The sequence below is a fragment of the Hakea prostrata genome, chromosome 5 (assembly GCF_041222555.1).
Source record: "Hakea prostrata isolate BN-2017 chromosome 5, UWA_Hpros_2, whole genome shotgun sequence".
Taxonomy (NCBI): domain Eukaryota; kingdom Viridiplantae; phylum Streptophyta; class Magnoliopsida; order Proteales; family Proteaceae; genus Hakea; species Hakea prostrata.
This window is the reverse complement of record NC_142604.1, coordinates 704,161-728,372: the sequence shown is the minus strand read 5'-3', so window position 1 is coordinate 728,372 and position 24,212 is coordinate 704,161. Positions and strand designations below refer to the sequence as shown.

Here is a 24,212-nt window from a genome sequence, read left to right as displayed (position 1 = left end):
GTTCTTCAAAGGATTAAGATCGTCGATTAAGACTACCTTGCTATTCAATCGATGGAAAGCTATGCTCAGGTGGTGCATAATGCTAAGAAAGTTGAAGAAAGTGAAAGAGAGAACTACCAGCTACAGAGATTAGTGGCAAATAGGAATAATCTGTTGGACCGTAACAGAAGATTCTTTGGGTCTGCTCCATACCCTGCACCTACATTTCAATCTAGGGGTGCTAGCACTAGATTTAGCTTTGGATCAAGTTATGGGTCAAACAGTGGACCGGTACGTCCAGCTGTGGGAAGTCATGAGCTATGTAACATCCCCCGTATCTTGGGATCCAAATTGCAGGCCCAAGTACCCGGAGATCTATCCGGAATAAGCTATGGACTATCCGGATCGATGTCCAGGGTCCATACCCTGAGCCCATGGATCTATATTCCACCGATGAAGAACCTACCATATTGGGAACCCAAAGGAGAACCCATAGAAACTCTGATGGACTGGGAAAGTGGATCACCAATTGGAGTCAAGTTGAGATTGAAGATGTCCGGGATCAAAGTAAGAACACCCCCACATGTTGGTTAGGGTTAGGTTTGTGTTGGAGATCGACTGATTGAGCAAAGCACCCAAGTACTTGAATAGTACCGGGGGCGGTTGCTTAAGGCGGTTGATTGACCAACCAACCGCCACAAGCAACCAGCCAGGTTTGCTACGGGAATTAAACCCTATTTTGCTCCAAACCTCTATATATAGCCAACCACGTCTTATTTTAGTATTATTTTATTCATGGAGGCTGCTGTGGATGGTTAGGAGGCATGGAGCATGTGTTGGAAGGTGAAGAACAAGTGATTGGCGGAGAAACTTCGATCCTTGATCCATTTAGCGAGTCAATTGAGGTAAAATGATCTCACACTCTCTTTACCTTTTTTTTTTTTTTTTTTTTTTTTTTTAAGTAGTGTGAATCCTTCCTTCATAATTTTGTGGATGGTTAATTGTGATGGTTATGATCATTCCATCAATGATCATGATTGGATCATGTTTGAAAATGGATCCATGAATTGAAATAAAGGATTAATTTAATTAAAGGAAATGATGTGATTATTAAACCATTATTTGTTGTGGGTTTTGGATTGTGTTTGAGTTGTTAGCCTTGTGAGGATGAAATTTGAATTTAGATCAACCCAAAATCGGATTAATATTGGGTGATCAAAAGTCGGAATTTAGGACTTGAGTTGCTATTTGTATTAGGGGCGGTCGCTTAGGGCAGTCGATTGACCCAACCAACCGCCATAAGAGATTGTCTAGGTCATGGAAGCCCAGTCAATCTCTTGGTTGCTCTATTTTGACTTTCATTCATAATGTACCTTTGTAACCTTTTTATAGGTGATCTCGAGGTTTCACTGGAACTGTTATTAGAGAGGTTTGACTGCACTTTTATTAGTCTTTCCAACTTTGACAGGTAAGGATACATTCTTACATATATATACTGACATGATCTATGATGAATTACCATTACCTTGAATGCCTCTACATTCTTGTAACTTGCTGTGATAGTATATTCATATGAGTTATCATTAGTTATGTATTGTGATAAGATGTACTTCAATTGCTATGTGATCTTGAATGCGTAGTTATATGATGATGGTTGAGGAGGTGATGTAACTATAGTTGAGGGTATCCTTATTGAGTATCCAATGCTTGGGATATCAGGGGTTGTGGTATGGGACATTGCTTACTGATGCCCCCAACACTATCATGGTTGCTGGATGACATACCTAGGAGGTCTAGATTGCATGGCTAGGTACCCATATATGCTACTACTCTTTCGGTAGGGGTACTGAAGCTGAATGACCTGTGATGACGGTGATGTGACTCAATCTCATCCTACAGCAGTAACCAGTCTGTGCATAGAGTCGGTGGTCCACTGTTGATCATGCATTGGTAGGGTAGCATATGTTAGGGTTGGGCTCATGGGCGTCTAAAGAGCAACTGGGAGTCATGAGGGGACATGAGAGCATTCGCCCCAACAATATGTGGATGACCATAGGGTTAGGGAATGGAGTCCAACAAACAATAAGATCAGCATACTATTCATGGTTATAGCAGTATATAAAATGAAAGAACAGTATTGAAAGACATCGGACTAGCATGTTCAAGTAATTTCATAAAGATGAGGTTGTATGTCCTTACCTGTAAATAAGTAGAAATCCTCTAGATTGCAAACCAGAAACAATTATAAGACTTTTAATGGAAACAGCGGACACCTATAAACAGGTTTACAATAATATGTAAGTCAAATAAATCAAATTGGACAAAAGCTAGAAGTTACTTGCTCATTGGAAACTAGCCGGTCGCTTGGGCTGGTCGCTTAGGTCGAGCGACCGCCCCAAAAATAGAGAGTTTCAATCCGAAACTCAGGGCTTCGATCATCTGATTTCGATCTATTTTTGGGATGATCACAGTCCAAATTTTGAACTAACACTACCACAACCAAGGGGTAACATGAAACCTAACAATTGACACCAATTTTGGTTACCCAAAATCCTCCCCTTGATTAGATCAATCATTTTCATGAAAGCAGTGTTTCGTTTTCAGACCTTATCTCATCAAGAGCATTAAAAAGGTAGGTACTGTAAAAAGAGGATCATGAACAACCAAAGAGGGAAACAAATCTACTTTAATCATAGCCGAGGGTAGAGAATGAGTGAACAGAGAGTCACTTACCTTAACCAGATTAGCTAGAAAAGAAAGGAGAAGCTTCCAGATCACCAGCAGCACTTCACTCACCTTCCAGCATGTCTCTACTGCCGCCTAACCACAAAAAACAGCAGTCCTGAATATAATATTCGTAAAATAGACGAGGGTTGCTATTTATAGAAGTCTAAGGGAAAAATAGGGCAAAACCCCGCAAGCAGGACCAGGTGGTCGCTTGGTCCAATCAACCGCCACTAGCAACCACCCCCTAGTATATTGCTATACAAGGGTGCTTTGCTTAGGGGGTTGAAGTCCAAGTACAACCTAACCTTAATCAACACATGGGGGAGGTCTTACCTTCATTCCGGACATTTCCAGACATCACTTGCCTTCCAGAGGTCCAACTACCAAGCAAGACAGGCTCTTCAACAAGAGAATCCAGATCCATGTGTTCAGGGTATGGATCATGGACTTCTATCCGGGCACTCCACAAATTTACCCAGCTAGACCTTCGGGTTCTCAGACCTGCAATACGGATCCCGGGATAGAAATACAGGAGTTGTTACAGGAAGTATATGGACTACATGTAGTATGTCACTGTGTGACCTTGCATTATATTAGAAACCCTGACATACACCAGTACTCATGCCAATGGTCAGGGTGAGAGAGTGTGGACCTAAACTCCAGCATGGTTGATTGACGAGGACTAAACCTACCCAGAGGAGGGCTGGTGTTATATCTTAAAGCATGTCCACCATATTAGAGACTTGCATAGTTAGATTCTAGTTGCATCCATACACTTCCATATCATGCTTTACATATGTTGTTTATCATGATAAAATGTTGACATGTATATGAAATGTGTTTCCTTACTGAGTTCGTTAGAACTCATTCCTTTTGTGAATATTTGTTTAACTAAACATATGGAAATCTTAGATCGGGAGAAATTCCCTATGATTGGGAGAACCCCATTGAAGAAGTTATGGAAGCGCCAATGGGAAGTGGTGATGTATGTCACGAAGCCATCTGCGGATGCCTGGAGTGCGCTTACATCACCCATTGATGGCAGGAGGATTCAGATAGCGTGTCATTTTGAAAAGTATATGGAGGAAGGGTGGATGACTCCCTTCATTAAAAAGTTAGAAGAGAAAACCATCGCATATGAGAGAGCACAAAGAAACAATTAGACTTAATTTAATTTTGCTTCCCCTGAACTCTATTAATTTTGGGACATGATTACTTTATTTCTTTTTTCATTGATTCAATCCTTTCGAGCATTGGACTCTTGCAATTCCTTTTTAATCAGTCTTCTTTTTGCGTGTTTTGAATGCAAGAATACCGGTACGGGCAAGAATGTGCTTTGTGCGGGACGGAAAACAAAACAATTTGGCACGTCTTTATATCATGTGAATGGGCGAAAAGAATCCATGCTACAAGACCTTTGGGGTTATGCACAGAAAATTGTAGTGACTCATCACTCCTAAGCTGGTGTCATAATTTATGGTATACTTTAGATTAATCCAATTCAAAATGGTTTTTCTCTATTTTTATAATATCTTGTTATTCATTTGGCAAGAAAGAAACTCGAGAGTTTTCATACAAAAACACCAAATCCTATGAAGGTGTTATCGGGGTTAAGTCAATGGATTCTAGCTTTAAAACCTCAAGAGGTTGAGGTCATAAACCTTAATCTACCAACACAAAGTAATGATGAATCATCACATATTGTAGAACATAATTGGTGTACCTATGTAACAAGTACTAACAATAATAATGTATTGATGTGTGCAGGGATTCTTAACCAACGGTTAGGAACAGCAGGATGGACCTTTGAGGTATATGGAGATGGACACCTACCGTCCATCAATTTTGGAAGACTAAGTACAACGGAGGCTCTTGAGGCAACACTTTTTTGATTGCAAGCTGGGATAGAAGAATCAACAAAAAAAGGTTTTAAAACAAGAGAGATATGGAGCAACCAACATGGGTTATCAACTCTCTTACCAAAACCTACATTAGGGACTTGGCCTCTTAAGTAAATTATCTAGTTTAATAGATGTTGCTAAGACAACACAAACAATTAAGTATGATAATCACCCATCCTATGCTTCAACTTTGGTTTGAAAAATCTAGCTATAACATCATCTACTTTAATAGAGGGCTGTAATGGAAATGTAGCAAAGTGTGTTGGTGCTTTAAGTAATTTAATGAAAGTTTTTTCTTTTATCAAAAAAAAAAAATAATAATAAAAAATGTAGACAAGCAATCAACCTCAAGAAATCTTCACTTATTTTTAACCCATGTACCACTTTATATGTCAAAAGGATATGGTGATGTCAATGCCGGCCCCTAGACTTCGAGTTGATTTTGGAGTTTCAAAATTGACATTTATCCAACGGAGACTATTATACCTAACTCCAAGAAGACTTGGAAACCATTGGTACTCCCAAATTATGATTTAATCACATTTCACATATAAGATTCATAAGAACTTCTTTATGAGTTATATCCTCGTGATGAATTCTGTCTTAAAGAACTACTTTTGAATGTTTTTTTTTGATTTCATAAAGCAGGCAAATGTGATGGGAAGGACAGAGAGAGATTCAGAGGTATGGAAGTTGGACCCTAAGACCTACTTGGTCTTTTTCAATTGAAATGGGTAACTGCCACCATTGCACGACTCCGGATCTGCAATTCCGTTTGTGCTCTTCGGACGCTTTCGAACCACAAAATACAGGGGGCTATTAGTATGGGTCCTGTCCCTCTTAATTTTTTTTTGTCTGTAGACCCCACCTGATTTTGTGGCTGAGAAAGTGTAAAGGAAAACTTTTTGCATTTCGTAAAAAATGAAATCCAGACTTCCATTGCAAGAAGCAAATCCACAAAAATAGCTAGTTAAGATGTTGGATGTCAGTCGTAGATATAAAGGATTCCAATCCAATGGATAGGCACAACTTGTAGCCCCACCTCCCCTCCGATCGCGCCTTAAGCAGTCCCAACGTGTTCGACAGTTATTTTTGGTCGAATGGCGCTAAACGTAATTACCAGGAAACAAATATCAAATCACAAATTTTAGTGTTTATTATTTATTTATTTTGGTCTGTATTTTTGAAATTTCTAATTTTTCATTTCTCTTCCATTCCTCTCCCATTTCTTCTCCGAAATTTAATGTGAACTCTACGTTTTGTTTTCTCCCTTTCAGATCTGCGACCAACTCGTCGCATTAGTTTTGGATCCAATCCTTTGCTTATCTTCTTTCCTTCTTCAGTGATTTGCGATTTCAGATTGGCTGAAGACGATGTTGACGAAGTTCGAGACGAAGAGTAATAGGGTAAAAGGTTTGAGCTTTCACAGTAAGAGGCCATGGATCTTGGTCAGCCTCCATGGTGGAGTGATCCAGCTCTGGGATTACAGAATGGGAACTCTCATTGACCGATTCGATGAGCACGATGGTCCAGTTCGTGGTGTTCATTTCCATCACACTCAGCCGCTCTTCGTGTCTGGGGGTATACACATCTGCTTCTGTTTATTTCAATTGGCATTTTTGTTTTCAGATTCATTGTGTTACGATTGTCATCTAAACGTAATGTATTGAGTCAATGTAGTGTAATTCAATAGTGATGATTCGGATCTTACTGGTCAAAGTTTATCTCTTGGCGATCATGTACGGAGTCATTGGTTGTCTTGGTTAATTGGTTGGATCAGGAAGGTGTTCGTAATTCACCTGTTTAGTGAACTGGGGTGATGATTGTGTCGTCTAATCTGTGATAATCACATTAACATCGGACAAATGCGTACAATGAGATCAGAGGGTGCGAAGTTGATCAGTTAACCTTTTGTGTGATGGAAATACAAGTTGCCTCTGGGAACAAGAATAATTGGGCAGATCACTGATTGTATATGGATTGCAAGCCAGATTACCGAGTCCCCAGCAGTCCTTTGAGAAAAGCAGTTATAATCTTCTTGGTTCCCGGATCAGGTTACTGTCGGCTGTGTGACAGAGCTTATTATTCAAGTATTGGCATAGTTTAATGATAGCCAACTTGTGAATGATGATCTTTTATGCATATTGAAAGCCAGGGTTGAAAACCTTTGGAGAGATCTGGCTCTTCTCCAGCACGCACACTGCTCACTGAGCATCCAGTGGCTGGGGAGGCTGGATGTGTGCCAGGATGCACATTCAGCCTCCCAAGCGGTTGGATGCCCATTAGAGAGAGCCCAGTGCTAGAGAGGAATCCAATCCCCTTTGGTGTGCTAGTATGACTTTGACTCGAGGTGAGCAATTTATGGTAGAGGTACTCCTCCCCCTTTAAATGCACAAATGGACCTAGATCCTGAAATAGAGATAGGGCTCATGGACATGACTTATAAGCTATTGCATGGGGTTGGTGCTTAAATCCGTGTATCTTGTTAGCAGAAGGTTTAAGGTAATAACCCACCTTTTAAAGGATAGAATCTTTAAACACATGATGTTTTGTTTCATGCTTGTACAAGATACAACGTACAAAACTAGGAAGCTGAACTAGGATTTTGAATTAAAATGCTGAACTAGAAAGCTTGAGCTAGGGGAGTCTGAACATAGTAAACATAATAAGGTAGGCATGAAAAATGTCAGATGAAAATAGAAGAGGCCGGGGGATGGGGGATTTCATACTTGAAGCAAACAAAAATCGAAGGGATGACATATTTCTGAAAATTATAGAAGAGAAGTGGAAAACTCCATTCTTCAAACTGGAAGATCACATAAATTTAGTGTTCCATTGTTTTGTATACTGTGAACATACCACTGCTCCTTGAAGTTTACAGGAGTATGTTGATGCACGGTCTTCTAGTCACTATACTTGAAGATTTGGTTCTTTTATTGTTTACTTACACTAAATGCTGAATAATTGTCTGTTGTTTTTCTTTTCTCATATAATATTGGTTGATCTTACATTCTCATGTACGATTAAGTATTAGTTATGTATGATAGCAATTATTATCACGATCAGACACCTGATTCCTTTGTCATCTAATTCTGATGGCCAATTGTTATGGTGTTTAATGTCTCTTAGGATTCTTGCATGATTTTTGAGATTCTTCTACAAATACTTTCACATAGGATTTCCGTCATAAGTTTAAGCATTTCAAGGATGGTTTCAGTAGGATTTATGTGACCCCAGACTTTCTACTTCAAAGCTTTTTTGTGCATTTGTCTCACATTTTGGATATAGTATCATGAGATTCTCCTCATTCTATTTATCCATGTTTTCAAGGTTAATCTTTTCAATTTTTTTTTGGGTGGGGGTGGGGATTGATCTTCATGTCAGCAGTTGTCTTTTTTTTCTTTTTTCTTTCTTTGAATGAATAAATTATATATTAAAAGAATAGACGCTCATACATCAAGCCCGAAAATTTGCAAAGCTAAAGAGCAAGGACAAAGCAAAAGGGACAGGACCCAAAGAAAATGGGCCGAACAGAGGCCAAAAGAAACTATTTTGCAGAATTTTTCTTTTCTTCTTCCTCTTGGAGGACTTGAGGCCAACCAGGAAGTCTTCACCAAACCGGTTGTTCCCTTTAATAGAACGATTACTCCTTCTACACTCACCATGATCAAGATCATGCGTAGGAGGGGAAAGTGGAGAGTCAGGAGCGTGCTCAATAGGGATTAGATAGTTTAGATCACAAACGAGAGGTTTGGTAGTGTGAGTATCGGCAGAAGGCAGGGAAGAGGGGTTGGAGGGGGAAGGGAGAGAGGTGGAGAGAGGGTCAATGGTTGAGCTAGAGGGAGGGGAAACAGGTTCGGGAGAGTCTCGAAGCATACAGTGGGTGGCTAGAGGGGAAGGCTCAGGGGAGAGAGAGAGGTTTGGGTTCCTTTGGAAAGGGGAAGGATGATGGGTTGAGGGGTTGAGTTGGGGGGGGGGGGTTAAAGCATTAGAAATAGGGTTAAAGGGTTTGGGAAGGTTGGGTTGGGTTTGGGCTAAGATTTGGGCTTCAGAAAAGTGGAAAGAGGGCTTAAGAGATGGGCTAGGGGGAGATCCACGATTTAAAGAGGTTGATGGGCCGAACTGGTTGGGCTTGGGGTGAGGACAAGGAATTGGGCCCAGAATAGAAAATGGGCAAGGAGAAATGGGCTTGGGACCAGATTTATGATGGGCCGTCATAGAGGGATAAAGTGGGTTTGAGGGTTGGTAAACAGGGGGATTGGGAGAGAGGGGTATTATCGTTGGGTTTAGAGAGAGATACGGTGAGGTTTTGCAAAGGTGATTCAGCGTGAACCAAGGCGGGGATTGCAGAGGTAGGAGACACTGATAGGCTGTCGGAGACTTGATCAGCAAGGTTCTGAGAGTCTTTATTAGGTTCAGGTGGTTCAGGCGAAGCTCGAGCAGTGTGCAATAGTTCATCGGAGAAGGTAGCAGGCGGTGATTCGACAGGTCTTTGAGCTGCTGTGGAAATCTTCATCGTGGCTTCAGATTCAGCAGAGACTAGGCTATTGTAGCAGGTATGGTGCTTGACCTCGGGAGAAGAGCCGCAAATCAACGGCGGCAGAGTTTTGGATTTTCTTTTGCCGTAGGTGTTTGCGATCATCGGAGGAATAACAGTCGCCGGAGAGGAGTCAGATGGCCTAGCAGCAACAGAATCAGGATCATCGATTGTGATTTGTTCTAGGGCATCAATCGTGGATTAAGGTAGAACACCATCAAACAGATCGGCAGAAATAATACGAACGTCGGGGAGGCCACCATCAGCAGTCATGCAGTCTTCCTAGTGAGGAGGTATAGGGGCTATGCAGGGACAATCGGAAGCAGTAGCGGAGCAGGAATTATCTTTGTGGCCGAAGGATGAACACTGTGTACAGCGTAGGAGAACCCATTCTTACACATTAAGCTGTTCATACCTCAGACCATGATCATCAGTGATGGTGATGGCCAGCGGGAGGGGGTTTGCAGCAGAAAAGTCCACATACAGCCCCGCATAGGAGAGCTTTTCCATCGAGAGTGTTTTGGCATCAGCGTGCAGAGGTTTGCCAATTGTAGAGCCAATGAGGCTTAGATAGTCATTGTTCCAAAATTCAAGAGGGAGTCCAGGGAGGCAAATCCACAGGGGCAAGGTGCTGAAGTCAACCTTGTGGAGAGGTGAGGAGGGAGACCAAGGTTTAGTGAAGACTTGAGACCTTCCAACAGACCAAGGCGAACCATCTAAGGCACGAGCTTGACAATCCTGAGAGGAGAAATTGAAGAGAAAAATTCCAGAGTCTAGCAGGTATGTCTCCATGAGACCTGTGGCTTTCCATTGTTTAGCTAGAGAAGTTTTTAGGATATTAGGGGGGGGGGGGGATAGGGCCAAGGAGTTGGCCAATAATGGCCGTTTTCCAGCAGTGGATGCCAGAGGCAATGGAGGAGAATGGGCAGTGAGCAAGCAAAGATGAGTTGGAGATATTAGGAGGGACGAAAGTGAGGTTTAGATTTTCAGCAATGAAGGAGTGGTTAGAGAAGAGAGAGTTCCGGGACCTTGGGGGATCATTTATGGAAGGCAGGGGAGAGTGGAGGAGGGGGAGAAGACGGAGGTGGAGAAGGCATCTACTCATCCACTGGACTTGTTTCTAGCAGTTGTTATTTAGCTAGTTTCTGAATTATTTGCATCCTTTTCTATGAGTTTAAATTGATCTATTACTCTTAATTAACTTTAGTGCGTGTGCTTAAATAGGGGCATTTTAGAGAGACCCTTGGCGTTAAAGATGCTGAGATCAAGGGGCTGAGGCAAGAGCGAGCTGTAATGCTTCAAGACATTAGGAGGAAAAAAAAGCAAAACAATCTCTTATTTTTCCTTTTTTTAATCTTAGAGTACTGTAAGACTGATCCAAGGGCTATAGTCCCAAGTATGTTGATCAAGCTCCAATGATTTAGTAAGAAAGCTCAGGCAAAAAACCCAACAAAAACGCAAACCAGTGAGAACCTGGCTTCAGATCAGGGATTGAATGGAGTTCCAGGTGATCTGAGTTAGTCCTCAGAATCTCAATTGGATCAGGGTTCTTATTGCTGAAAAAATTGGAGTTTATTTGTAGGAGAACCAAGGATGGCTCAGATCTGCAGGGTGTATAAAGTCTCTCTTTGATTGATTGTAGCAGCAGTTGTAATGGTGACTTTGGTCTGATCCACAAGAGCGTCTCAACAGTGGCAGTAACAGAACAGGGAATTGATTAGTACCGGGGAAGGGGTAGGAAAAGAGAAGATAGAAGAAGAAAGGTGATGCGAACAAGGATCCTCCCCCTGGCCGAAACCCTGGTTTGGGCCCCAAGGCCCAACCGAGATGGCACACCTTGGGCTGGCCGAACTTCTGTGAGGGCAATTTCATCATTTTCCAGCCTGAATTAGTTGCTTAATTATTTTCAGCAGTTTTGCTTTATTTTTCTGAGTCCAATTCTATCTTGAAGTCATAGTTTGAGTTAGTTGTTGAGTTCTAGTGTCATCGGGAGTCTTTCTTTAAGTATGACTCTTTATGGACAATCAGATCTTTTATTTTAAGTTCTTTTACTTATGTGGCTGTTATTTAATCGTAAGGGGTATCCTAACTAATAAAGGAAATCCTAGTTGAGTTAGTTTCTAATTCCTAGTTGAGTCTAAGTCAATTTCCTAGTTATAGTCAAATTCTCTCTTTCTTGATATAAGGCTATAAATAAGCCATTCCCTTCATTGCAGTTTGTAAAAGCAGTCTGCATTGAATAAAGATTGAAGAATTCTTGTGGGAAACAAGTCGCAGTTCTCTTGGGAGGGCCAAGGCAGATTTCAAAGCTTCTTGCCTTCAATAGCAGCATCTCTATTCAAGATCCAGCAGCTTTCTTCCACTTATGGTAACCCTTCAAGTAAGTACACACACTCGATCTCCTTTCCCTCCATCCCTAACCTAGCGCAGCCATCCCCTTTCTCCTTCCCTTTCTTGCACAGCCTAGTAAACCCCATCCTCCACCATCGCAGCCCCCCAAATCCCCTCACCTACCCCCTGCAATCCTTCCTAAGCCCCTCCCCACCCCAGTGATTCCTTTAGACCCCTCCCCCATCTCCCCAAAACCTTGTGGCAACCCTCCACCCCTTTTTGTTCCTTTTGGCTCTCTATCCCTCTTTTTGAATTGCGGCAACCCGGAAAAAAAAAGGAAAAAAAAAAAAAAAAAAAAAAAAGAAAAAGAAAAAGAAAGAAAGAAAGAAAAGAAGAAAAGAAAAGAAAAGAAAGATTTTAGAAAGGTTGCCCAAGGTCTTCAAAAACCTTACCCAAGATCCATTCCCAAAACCCTAAAATATTCTTTTATCTTTTATTTCATCCAGGAATCATCCCCACAATCTTCTCTAAACCCTCCTATATCGATCCCATTAATTTTAATATAAACTTTAGTCTCCCTAAATCATCCCATCGGAATTTGGTGAAGCCTTAATTTGTCCTATCAACCCATATACCTTTGCATAAGTATTCCTATTAGCTTAGGCCAACCCATTAGAATTTTGGTGAATATTTGCTGGAAGATTCAGGGCTAACCCTAAACTTTAGGGAGTTGTTTTTAGAATCCTAACCATGTAGTTGGGTACATAGAAGAAATTTCGGTCGAAATTGTCGACCGAAATGCTTGCATTTTTTGAAAATCAAAATAAAATTCCAATTATTTTGGAAAAGTTACAGGTTTCAACCGAAATTTCAGAGATTTCGACCAAAATTTGGAACATCTTGACCGAAATTTCGACAATTTCAACATTCCAACTTGTCTCTCTGCAGTTTTTGTTGATTTCTATCTCATTTTCATGTTATTTCCACAACTCTGCCTTCAAGCACTTCTTTTGCCTCCAAACACCTTCTAAGCTACAACAGCTACAAAGGAAACTCCGATTGCAATAAAATGTGGAGCATGAGCCATACCCAACAGTTCCAAACTTCCCCTTTTTTTATTTTTGTTTTGTTCGTGCCTTAAATGATCTTGTATTGCCTTGAAATTAATATATGGTTAGCCTAGGAGTCTAGGACTATGATCTATGATTGTGCTTTGTTTAACTTTTTTTTTATTTTTTTATTATTTGCTACCGTTTTTCATTTTCTGATTTTAATAATTATTTTTTAAATTATGTATTTTTATTTTATGTATATATGATATATGGGCTTCAACTTAATATATGTGAGACACCATCACTTCATCTAGTTGGTCATTTTATTATATTGACTTATTGTATATGTAACCATTTTATCAAACAATTCATGTATGTTGATGATTCTATGCCTGTATGCTACTGTTTGTACTTATCGGAACCTGCCATTTGTTAGCATACTTGAATGATAAATTTTCAATGATTTTTTTTTTGGCAAAATACTAGTTTCATTGTGTTTATTATGCTTTAAATAAGTAGGAGGCAAGAAATCAGATGAAATGGACGTCATATACGGCCTGAAACCTAGGGTCAAAATTTTTAAAAGAAAATCATATGTTTTGACCGAAATTTCGGTCGAAACCTAAAAATTTCAGCTTTTTTTTGGGTTGAAATCCTGGTTTTGATTGAAATTTTTTCCTTCGTTGGGTTACATCATTTGGTATTAGAGCTAGACAAACCAGTAACACCCATAGCCAGATGAAGTAGTCAAAGGCTCAAAGCCATGGAGGAACCAACAAGAGGCTACCTCCATTGTATGCACGAGGGGATAAGGCAACCACAAGGGCCTCCAGAGATTCACGAGATGGGAACCTATGATGGTGTCAATGACCTTCAAATTTTTTATGAGTGTTTATATGATCTTGACAAGTACTTTGACGAGCACTACCTTTTAGAGTATGGCAAGATGGGGTTAGCATATAATCAGCTGGTGGCATATGCCCGTGAATAGTGGAACCGCAAAAGGAGATGAATGAGGTACGAGGGCACTGAACCCAATACTTGGGAGGAGATGTCAAAAGCTTTGAGCCATATATTTTTTCCACAAGAACATCAAGCTAGGCGACACTAACAACTCCACTTTCTCCAACAAGTGTACCACCAAAAGTTTGCAAAATATGATGGAAGAAACCAGGAAGACTAGTACAGAGGAGAAAGAAACAGGGATGATCATATCAGCAGACTCAAGTACGAGAACTCATTGTTTGAAGATAATGAAGGGTCCCATCATATATCTCCTCCCGACTTGGAAGAAAAGGGGGAGAATTGATGTGAACAAGGATCCTCCCCCTGGCCAAAACCTTGGTTTGGGCCCCTAGGCCCCAACCAAGATGGCACACCTAGGGCTGGCTAAACCTCTGTAGGGGCAATTTGGTCATTTCTAGCCCAAGTTAGCTGCTTATTTTATTTTTATAAGTTTTGTTTTATTTTCTGAGTCCAATTCTATCTTGAAGTCTTCCTAGTTTGAGTTAGTTGTTGAGTACTAGTATCATAGGGAGTCTTTCTTTTAAGTAAGACTCTTTATGGATAATTAGGTCTTTTATTTTGATTTTTATGTGGCTGTTATTTAATCGTAAGGGTTATCCTAACTTATAAAGGAAACCCTAGTTGAGCCTACACCTATTTCCTAGTTAGAGTCAAATTCTTTCTTTCTTGATGTAAGGGTATAAATAAGCCATTTCCTTAATTTAAAAGGAGTCTCCATTGAATAAGGATTGAAGAATTCTTGTGGGAAACAAGTCCTGTTTCTCTTGGGAGGGCCACGGCGGATTTCAAAGCTTCTTGCCTTCAATTGTAGCATCTCTATTCAAGATCCAGCAGCCTTTTCAACTTCCAGCATCCCTTCAAGTTACACACACTCCAGCTCCCTTCCCCTTCATTCCTGACCTGACCCAGCACAGCCATCCACCTCCCCTCGCCCCTGCGATCCTTCATAAGCCCCTCCCTCACCCTTGCAATCCCTCTAGACCCCTTCCCTCCCTCCCCAAAACCTTGTGGCAACCCCCTACCCCTTTATTTCCCTCTCTGCTCCTTCTCTCTCCCTCTTTTTGATTTATGGCAACCAGAAAACAGAAAAAAAGAAAAGAAAGATTTGAGAAAAGTTGCCCAAGATCTTCAAAAAGCGTACCTGAGATCCATTCCTTGAACCCTACAATCTTCTCTATCTTTTGTTTCATCCAGGAATCATCCCCACAATCTTCTCTGTTCCTTCCCATATCAATCCTATTAATTTTAGGATAAGCTTTAGGCTCCCTAAATCATCCCATGGGAACTTGGTAAGGCCCTAATCTTTCCTATCAACCCATATAGCTTTCCATAAGTATTCCTTGTTACCTTAGGCCAACCCATTAGAATTTTGGAGAATATTTTCTAGAAGATTCTGGGATATCCATAAACTTTAGGGAGTTGTTTCAAAGAATCCTAGGGTTACATCAAAAGGAGGTAGTGAGATGGTCTGTCTCAACTATTGGGTCTCTCACCCACATCTAAGTCAGCTGTTGGACATGGATTTCACTCTATGATAAGCTACTAGGCCATTAGTTGATTTCTCCAAAGTCTTAACTTCTATTGTAATGGAAGGGCCTATTTATACCTTGGCTAAAGCCATGGTGAGAGATCTCGCTTGAGAGCGAGATCTTGCCACTCAAGAAAAGCGAGATCTCGGTCGAGATCTACCAAAAAAATGGCAGTAGTCTCGGTGGCCCATCTCGGTGGTTTTAGGGCTCTGGTTGGGCTGAAACTTGGTATTTAGCCTATTTAAGGCCTTTTGAACACATTGGTGGCCTTAGATTTGTGAGAAAATAACCCTAACTATGTCTTCTAAGTCGACCCTATGTGTAAAATCGAAATTCTGTGAAATGCAAGGTTAGAGACTTAGAGTCTTAGTCTCTTAGAGTCTTAGAGAGTCAGAGAGACAAAGACAACATGTAATATTGTAATGTAAATGTATCAAGTAATTCAAGTTAATGAGTTATCATTTATCAACTATCAAGTATCAAATACAATAACATTACACATCAAGTATTCAAGTCAACAAGTGATCAAAGTTCAAACTATCAAAGATTCAAAGTAATAAATTGTTAAATACTTAAATGTCTTCAAAATTTTACAACCATAAGAATTAAGAAGATTACAACTTACAACTTACAAGACTAAGAGTCTAAGACTAAGAATGCCAAAACTCAAAATTACAACTTACAACTTACAACTTACAAGACTAAGACTAAGAGTATGATTGTATGAGTATCACTCAGCATTCTGCATCAATTGATTCTGAACGGTGGCCACATATGACTCCCAAGTCAATCCATCACTGAAGTATGTCACATATCGGTTTATATGGAACTGATATGTCTCCTTGTTAGAATACTGGAGGAATAGCACTCTAGGATAACCGTCAATCGTGGGTGGGTGAAAGAGCCATTGTTGTTGTTGTTGTTGTTGTTGTTGTTGTTCATATTGTTGTTGAGTATCTGGGTAGGGGTTTCTAAACCACTCAGTTAACAACCCACCTTCACTCCCATATGTGTACTCTCCAGGTGCAGGGTCTTGAGGAATAGTATGACATCCATAAGAAGAATACCCACTGTAATCTGACCCGGTGGAGTGATCCCCGTATTGGTACCCCGATGACTGCCAACTGTTCAAACTCTGCTGTTGTGAATCACTCTGACCATGATCTAAGCTCATGCTTCCCATGTTGAATTCAAGATCATGTATGCTCGCATCATCATTTGGTTGCCCCTGCCCCTGGTTTGATCTGCTCTTCCTACTCCTAGCATAAGTCCGAGAGATAGGGGAATTGTGGGTCGCATGTGTCGGATGACTTGGACTTGGTGGAGGTGACTCCCTTTGTTGATGCTGACTTCCACCAAAAACACGACCTGCCTGACTGCCTCCATGATTCGAACTCAATGGCTGACTTGGGCCACTTGGCCCTCTAGTATCATTGGCATCATCTAAATCCCCACTACTAGTTGTCACCTCAGTTGTTTCAAGTCGACCAGGTGGCTCCTCAAATGGTACAGTTGATGGCTCTGATGCTATTCATCATTGCCTCTTTTTTGTCCTTCTAGAAGACCAACTGAACTGACCTGAGCTGGCGAGGTCCTGGTTTCATGGTCTTCTCTGTCCAGCCGCCTCTGATTCTGCATCATAGAGCTTGCTTCATGGCATGTATCTCCATATACATTCTCTGAGAGACTCTCAATATCAACAAACATCAAGGATGCATTTTATTATGGTCGTTCTCAGGGGTTTCTTAGCAATAATTCCTTAAGAGGGCTAATTCGGTCATGTGGCCTTTTTTGTAGACTGTTATTTGCAGACTTTCTGTAATGTAGGTGCTCATCTTAATATGGAATGGTTTTTTTATTTTTATTTTTCATATATTTACTTCTTTCTTGTTGTATTTTATTTATTAAATTAGAACTGCTATAATACTTTTGAGTAGCGTTTTACATTCCTAATAACATTGATGAAGTAGTTTATTTTATGTATTAGAAGGTATTTAAAGAAGTTTCACATTGTAATTATATCATGCAGTAAACCTTCTTCTGCAGTTCATAGCATGCCATTTTCCTTTCTTGATTTATACTTTGGTATTTTACCTTTTGAAATGTATATTTAGTTTAACTGGGTGGATGAAGGTGCTAACACCTTTTTTTTTTTTTTTTTTTGTACAAAGGGGCTTTATTAAGCCAGGGGATGGGGATATTAATATGCCTCAGTGAGAGTCGAACGCACGACCTCTTCACTAAGAGGTGTTGGTTTCAACCACTAGAACATCTCTGACACCTTTATGATAGACAGTTTTACAATTTGTAGATCTTTATGCATATAATTGTCATTCTTGCATGTGGAACTTAGCATGGCATAGTAACTAGTTGTGGTGTTACATTCTTAATTCCCCCCCCCCCCCCCCTCTTTCTCTTACCCTCTGTCCCCTAGTTTTAACTTGACCCTCCATATGCCAATAGGCCAGTTCATTTTTAGCTGGATTATCACTTCAGATTTCAATTATTATCCTGTATTTTTCTTCTCTGGGAATAGATGCTTGCATTTGCAGACAATTTTGATGGTGCTAGCTAATTGTTCAAAACTAATGGCTTTCGCAGGAGATGATTACACAATTAAGGTCTGGAACTATAAGACGCGTCGTTGTTTGTTTACCCTTCTTGGACACCTTGATTACATCCGTACTGTCCAGTTCCACCATGAGTACCCCTGGATTGTTAGTGCCAGTGACGATCAAACAGTTCGAATATGGAATTGGCAATCACGCACTTGTGTTTCAGTTTTAACTGGACATAATCATTATGTTATGTGTGCCTCTTTCCATCCAAAAGAAGATTTGGTTGTATCTGCATCCTTGGATCAAACAATTCGTGTTTGGGATATAGGGGCGCTGAGAAAGAAGACTGTATCTCCAACTGATGACATTCTTCGTCTTAGTGAAATGAATACAGATTTATTTGGGGGAGTGGATGCTGTTGTTAAATATGTCTTAGAAGGTCATGATCGTGGAGTTAACTGGGCTTCGTTCCATCCCAGTCTGCCACTGATCGTATCTGGAGGAGATGATCGTCAAATAAAATTGTGGAGAATGAATGGTAATGCTGAGATGCCCCTATTGTTTTTTTGATCCATGTGATTTGTATTTTGGCTTTATGTTATTTATTGTTATATATTTATCATTTTCCTAATAAGTGGGTTAAATATTACTTTCTCCTTTTACTTTCAGATACCAAGGCTTGGGAAGTGGACACCTTGCGAGGTCATACAAACAATGTGTCCAGCGTAATGTTTCTTGCGAAGCAGGACATTATTGTCTCAAACTCGGAGGATAAAAGTATTCGTGTATGGGATGTCACTAAACGCACTGGTATCCAGACATTCCGCCGAGAACATGATCGGTTCTGGGTTCTTGCTTCCCATCCTGAAATGAACCTTTTAGCAGCTGGCCATGACAGTGGTATGATTGTCTTTAAGTTGGAGAGGGAGCGCCCTGCTTTTTCCGTAAGTGGTGATACATTATACTATGTCAAGGATCGTTTCTTGCGTCAATACGAGTTCTCAACTCAAAAGGATGTCCAAGTAATTCCCATACGACGACCTGGTTCAATCACCTTGAATCAGGTTCCAAGAACACTCTCTTATAGCCCTACTGAAAATGCTGTTTTGATCTGTTCAGAGGTGGATGGTGGATCATATGAACTTTATATCGTACCAAAGGATGGCATTGGTAGAATTGACCCTGTGCAAGATTCAATGAGGGGCATTGGAACTTCAGCAGTATTTGTGGCTCGTAATCGATTTGCAGTGCTGGACAGGAGTAACAACCAGGCATTAATCAAGAACCTGAAAAATGAAATTGTAAAGAAGAGCAGCCTTCCTGTTGTTGCCGATTCAATATTTTATGCTGGGACAGGCAATCTACTATGCCGGGCTGAAGATAGGGTGGCCATCTTTGATCTTCAGCAGAGACTTGTGCTTGGAGAACTTCATACCCCCTTTATTAGATACATTGCTTGGTCAAATGACATGGAGTCTGTTGCTTTGCTTAGCAAACATGCTATAGTAATTGCTACCAAGAAGCTTATGCATCAATGTACTGTTCATGAGACAATCCGTATCAAGAGTGGTGCCTGGGATGATAATGGTGTTTTCATATATACAACCTTGAATCACATGAAATATTGCCTTCCAAATGGAGATGGTGGAATTATCAGAACCCTTGATGTTCCTTTATACGTCACAAAGGTTTCTCAGAACATTGTTTATTGTCTGGACAGGGATGGAAAGAACCGTTCCCTAGCAATTGATGCAACTGAGTACGTTTTCAAACTTGCGCTCATAAAGAAAAGGTTTGATCATGTTATGAGTATGGTCAGGAGTTCAAAGCTCTGCGGACAAGCCATGGTTGCTTATCTGCAACAAAAGGGGTTCCCAGGAGTTGCTCTTCATTTAGTCAGAGATGAAAGAACTCGGTTTAGCTTAGCATTAGAAAGTGGTAACATTCAAACAGCTGTTGCATCAGCAAAGGAGATAGATGAGAAAGATCACTGGTATAGGTTAGGTGTGGAAGCCCTCCGTCAAGGCAATGCCAGCATTGTGGAATATGCATACCAAAGGACAAAGAATTTTGAGAGGCTGTCCTTTCTATATCTTGTGACTGGGAATCGAGACAAATTATCCAAAATGCTGAGAATAGCTGAGATGAAAAATGATGTAATGGGCCAGTTTCATAATGCCTTATATTTGGGTGATATTCATGAACGTGTAAAAATTCTAGAGAATGCTGGACATCTACCACTTGCATATGTCACAGCTAAAGTTCATGGGATCAAGGAAGTTGCTGATAGGCTTGCTAGTGAATTAGGGGATACTCTTCCATCTGTACCTGATGGAAAAGTGTCTTCTCTTCTGGTTCCTCCAACACCTGTTCTATGTGGTGGAGATTGGCCCCTTTTGAGGGTCATGAAAGGCATGTTTGATGGAGAGCTGGATAATATGGGCATTCCAGCACAAGAGGAAGAGGATGAGGCTGTTGATGGTGACTGGGTTGAGGACCTGGACATTGCTGATGTGGATGGCATGCTGAATGGAGATGTTGGAGTTGTAATTGACAATGATGAAGTCAATGAAGGGAATGACGAAGAGGGAGGATGGGATCTTGAGGACCTGGATCTACCTACTGATGTTGGATCACCAAGCACAGCCATTAGTGGGCGCACGACAGCTTTTATATGCCCAACACCAGGCACATCTGTTTCGGAAATCTGGATTCAAAGATCTTCTCTAGCTGGTGAGCATGCAGCAGCAGGCAATTTCGATACTGCGATGCGCTTACTGAACCGACAATTGGGCTTGAAGAACTTTGCTCCCATGAAACCAATGTTTGTTGATATGTACATGGGCAGTCATTCATATATAAGAGGACTTGATTCTGTACCAGAGCTCACCAGGGCAATTGAGAGGGGATGGAGTGAATCTGTGAGCCCCAATGTGAGGTTCCCACCTGCCCTGGTGTTTGGGCTTTCTCAGTTGGATGATAAACTCAGAACAGCTTACAAGGCCACCACAGAAGGTAAGTTTGGCGAGGCTTTACGACTATTCCTTAACATCTTGCACACAATTCCATTAATTGTGGTTGAATCAAGGAAAGAAGTTGATGACGTTAAGGGATTGATTCATATAGCAAAAGAGTATGTCCTAGGATTGAAGATGGAAATCAAAAGAAAGGAAAATACAGGTAATATGGTACTTCAGCAGGAATTAGCAGCCTACTTTACCCACTGTAATCTTCAGACAATCCATTTGAGGCTTGCTCTGAATAGTGCCATGGGTATTTGCTACAAGGCTGGAAACTTTATAACTGCAGGAAATTTTGCAAGGCGGTATTTGGAAACTAACCCTCCAAATGAAAATCTTGCGAGGAAAGCCAGACAGGTTCTACAGGCCTGTGAAAGAAACATGAAGGATGCAAATGAGTTGAACTACGACTTCAGGAATCCTTTTGTGGTCTGTGGAGCGACATTCATGCCAATATACCGTGGACAAAAATTTGTATTTTGTCCATATTGTGGTTCACATTTTGTACCCTCACATGAGGGGCAGCTGTGCACTGTTTGTGACCTTTCTATAGTTGGGGCAGATGCATCTGGTCTGCTTTGTTCCCCTACCCAGGTTAGATAATTCAAAGGATTTCTTGATAATGCCACATAGATTAAGGGAGTACTGGCATTTGATTTTAGCCGATCCAGCAAACGTAAATACTTTCTATTTTTTCCTTTGAAATTCATCTGATCTTGTGCTGTTTTTTACTTCTCCTTTTTTTTGGAAGGTGGCTTTAGTGTTAGTCATCATATTTCTCTTTCACCTACTTAGGAATGCCCCCACTTTTCAGTTTACTTGTAATCTCCCTTCTGCCCTTGTAGAATTTATTTCATGGCTTATATTATGTTTTCCTTTTTTAGCTCTAATGGTGGACAATAAGAACAATTTTTTGTGGTAGTCTGGCTAAAAGGGATTAGAAGCCCTGTTAGTGCACATTATGATCTTTCTCTATTGTTGGCAGATGCTTTCACTTTCCTGTGGCTAGTGGTGTTTCCTCTTCAGTTGATTTTAATGATTCTTTCTTCTTCATCCAGACTGTGTATATAAAAACAACAATAACTGAGGAACATCAGTATGTGTTGACAAAAAAGTTTTTTTTTTTCTTTTCTTTTCTTTTCTCATTCTTTGTGAGATGAACAGGAAACCCAATGAAATATTGAAAAGAAAAGTTATTCTTTCTACCTATCTTGATGTAAAACTGTAGTGAATTGAGATCTAAAGTTGGGCTTTCAGGGTAATTGGTTTTTTAGAGTTCAGGGTTTGAACCATAGAACACTATTAACATTAAAAGAAAAAGAAAAAGAAAAAGAAAATTAAATTAAATAGACGATTAGGGATACAGATAACATTGATTTGAGGTAGCGAAGTGATAGAAACCCCCAAGCCCCAAGAGAGAAGCATTTCTTGAGTACCGAATGGAATGATAAATATAGCAATGATTTGCAATTGCCCAATTCTTGAATGTTCACAAGTTAATTGCCCATATGCATGAGTAGATTTATATTTTGCAATTTATAAAATTTCAATAAAATCCCAGACTAGTAGATGCTTTGAATTGAAATTGTTCTCAAAGATCATGTATTTTAATGTTCTCCATTACATTGTTCCTTATTGCACCCTTTTCCACCTTTTTCTACTAATAAGCACCTGCTAATCAAATCTTCAAGCTGACTGTGAAGGTATCAGACAAGCACACCAATGAAGATTGACCAGATCCACTTTCGATTTGATTTCCTCAAAAAGACTTGGTTTATCTTAGAAGTGCAGTTTTGCAGGCCAGATTTAGATTAAGTTGTACTTTTTTTCGGTACAAAGGCGCTTTCTATATATGGGGCTAGGGATATTACATATGCCGCTGGTAGGAGTTGAACCCATGACCTCTTCACTGAGAAGCAGGCTCCTAACCATCCTACTCTTCCTCCATTGGCGATTAAGTCGTACTTAGTATTGATGAATGTTCGCTAAGCAATCCAAGAACAGGACGCACTGAAGATCCATTCAGGAATAACTTGGATGTCAGAATATAAGATTCATGTGCAATACAACACATTTTAAGGCAAAGATACCATGGATGGAATGGGATTTAAACAACTGTGGTGGATTTTTTCCTTTGGAGATTTGTTCCACGGTATGGAAAATAAGGTTGAAATGTCATTGAATTATCTTTATAATTTATATCGTTAACCGAAAAAAAAATGTTCAGCACCATTCTTGAATTGCCCAATTTATTAGTCACCCTATTACTAATACCATTAGTCTCAATTAACTTTTTTATCCCCGCATCCTAAGGGAAGATGGAGAAGAAGAGGAAAACGAAAGAAATATTCATGGGACTACAGAAATCATGCAGTAGATGCAAAAGTAGAATATAAAGAGAGGTTGTAGATGGTAGAGAAGACGAAGACAAGTTAAGCATATGAGTGGTTATGGATGGGCATGTCATTGATATATTATTCCCAAGTAGGGGTCCAACTGATAAATTTAAGAGGTGACATTAATTTTAAGGGTAATTCAAGGGCTGACACTGAAAATTTTCCATCTTTCTTTCTACTTCTTTTGAAAAAAAGAAGAAGCTGCATCTCTTGGATGATCACATCTGTAATAGAGAAGCTATCAGTATTACACAAAGGTTATTTCTAACTTTGTTAAACAGGATGCCTGTTTTTGATGCTTATCTGTGCCCTCCAGCTTTCAATTTTGTTAATCTCTACTACTTTGGTTTTAAGATCTTGCAGATGGCATTGTAGAGGGTAGGATTCCAAAATATTATTCTTGGAACTGGTTATATCCTACTCTCCTCCAGGTTGTTTATTTTCCTTCTAATACAAGCTGACCTTCTCGCAGAAAATAACACATTCACAAACATACAATAGATAAATAACTCATATATGCATTACTCCTCTGGTGGACTTTCTAGGTTAAAAGAACATTTAACAGAGGGGTCAAATAACTCTCCTTCCCCACTTCTACTCAATTCAACTCACATTGCTGACCACAATGGTGTGGGAAACTGGGATGGAATTGTCATGTCATGGAAGAAAGAGAGTGATAGAAAATAACGAATGTGTTAGAAAACACATGGTAACGATATCAGACTCATCATTTCCCATTCATGAATCTGAATCTCCAATGATCCAGCAGCAGAGGAATAAATTACAGACAGTTCACCCACCTTTGACAATAAATGGATGGCATAATGGTAGATCAAAGTTTCCCAAGAGCTTCTTCATTCATTTAAGTAATTTTCTTGGGTTTGCAAGAATAAAGCTCATTGTTCCCTCCTCAGTCCAGTTGTCATGATTGTATACAAGTGCAGAGTTGCACTCCTACTGACTCTCTGGGATACTAAGGCTCATTACCAGTTATTCCAAAATCCAGATGCTTCAGTAAAAATGCAGTTAAGACAAGAACTCAACTTTGTCATCGTCAAAATAAAACAAAACCAGCAGTGGAATATCATTGAGTAGGATCAGATTGACCATTTTGAGCAGTTTGAGGAGTGACAAAGCAGATTTTCTCATAGCTTAA

At 40.2% G+C, this 24,212-nt stretch overlaps 1 protein-coding gene across 1 annotated transcript; it reads left to right on the top strand.

The window, feature by feature from the left end:
• Positions 1-5,796: 5,796 nt before the first annotated feature.
• Positions 5,797-22,315, top strand: LOC149014261 (coatomer subunit alpha-1-like). The gene is made up of 3 exons (XM_089155233.1): positions 5,797-6,188; positions 17,684-18,178; positions 18,310-22,315. The coding sequence occupies exons 1-3, from the start codon at positions 5,981-5,983 to the stop codon at positions 21,261-21,263; spliced, it is 3,657 nt and encodes a 1,218-aa protein (XP_089011359.1). The 5' UTR covers positions 5,797-5,980; the 3' UTR covers positions 21,264-22,315.
• The last annotated feature ends 1,897 nt before the right edge of the window (positions 22,316-24,212 follow it).

Coding starts and splice junctions, on each gene's coding strand:
- LOC149014261 (XM_089155233.1), top strand. CDS start 5,981: ATGTTGACGAAGTTCGAGACGAAGAGTAATAGGGTAAAAGGTTTGAGC. Junction 6,189..17,683: donor GCCGCTCTTCGTGTCTGGGG/GTATACACATCT, acceptor TGGCTTTCGCAG/GAGATGATTACACAATTAAG. Junction 18,179..18,309: donor AAAATTGTGGAGAATGAATG/GTAATGCTGAGA, acceptor TTTTACTTTCAG/ATACCAAGGCTTGGGAAGTG.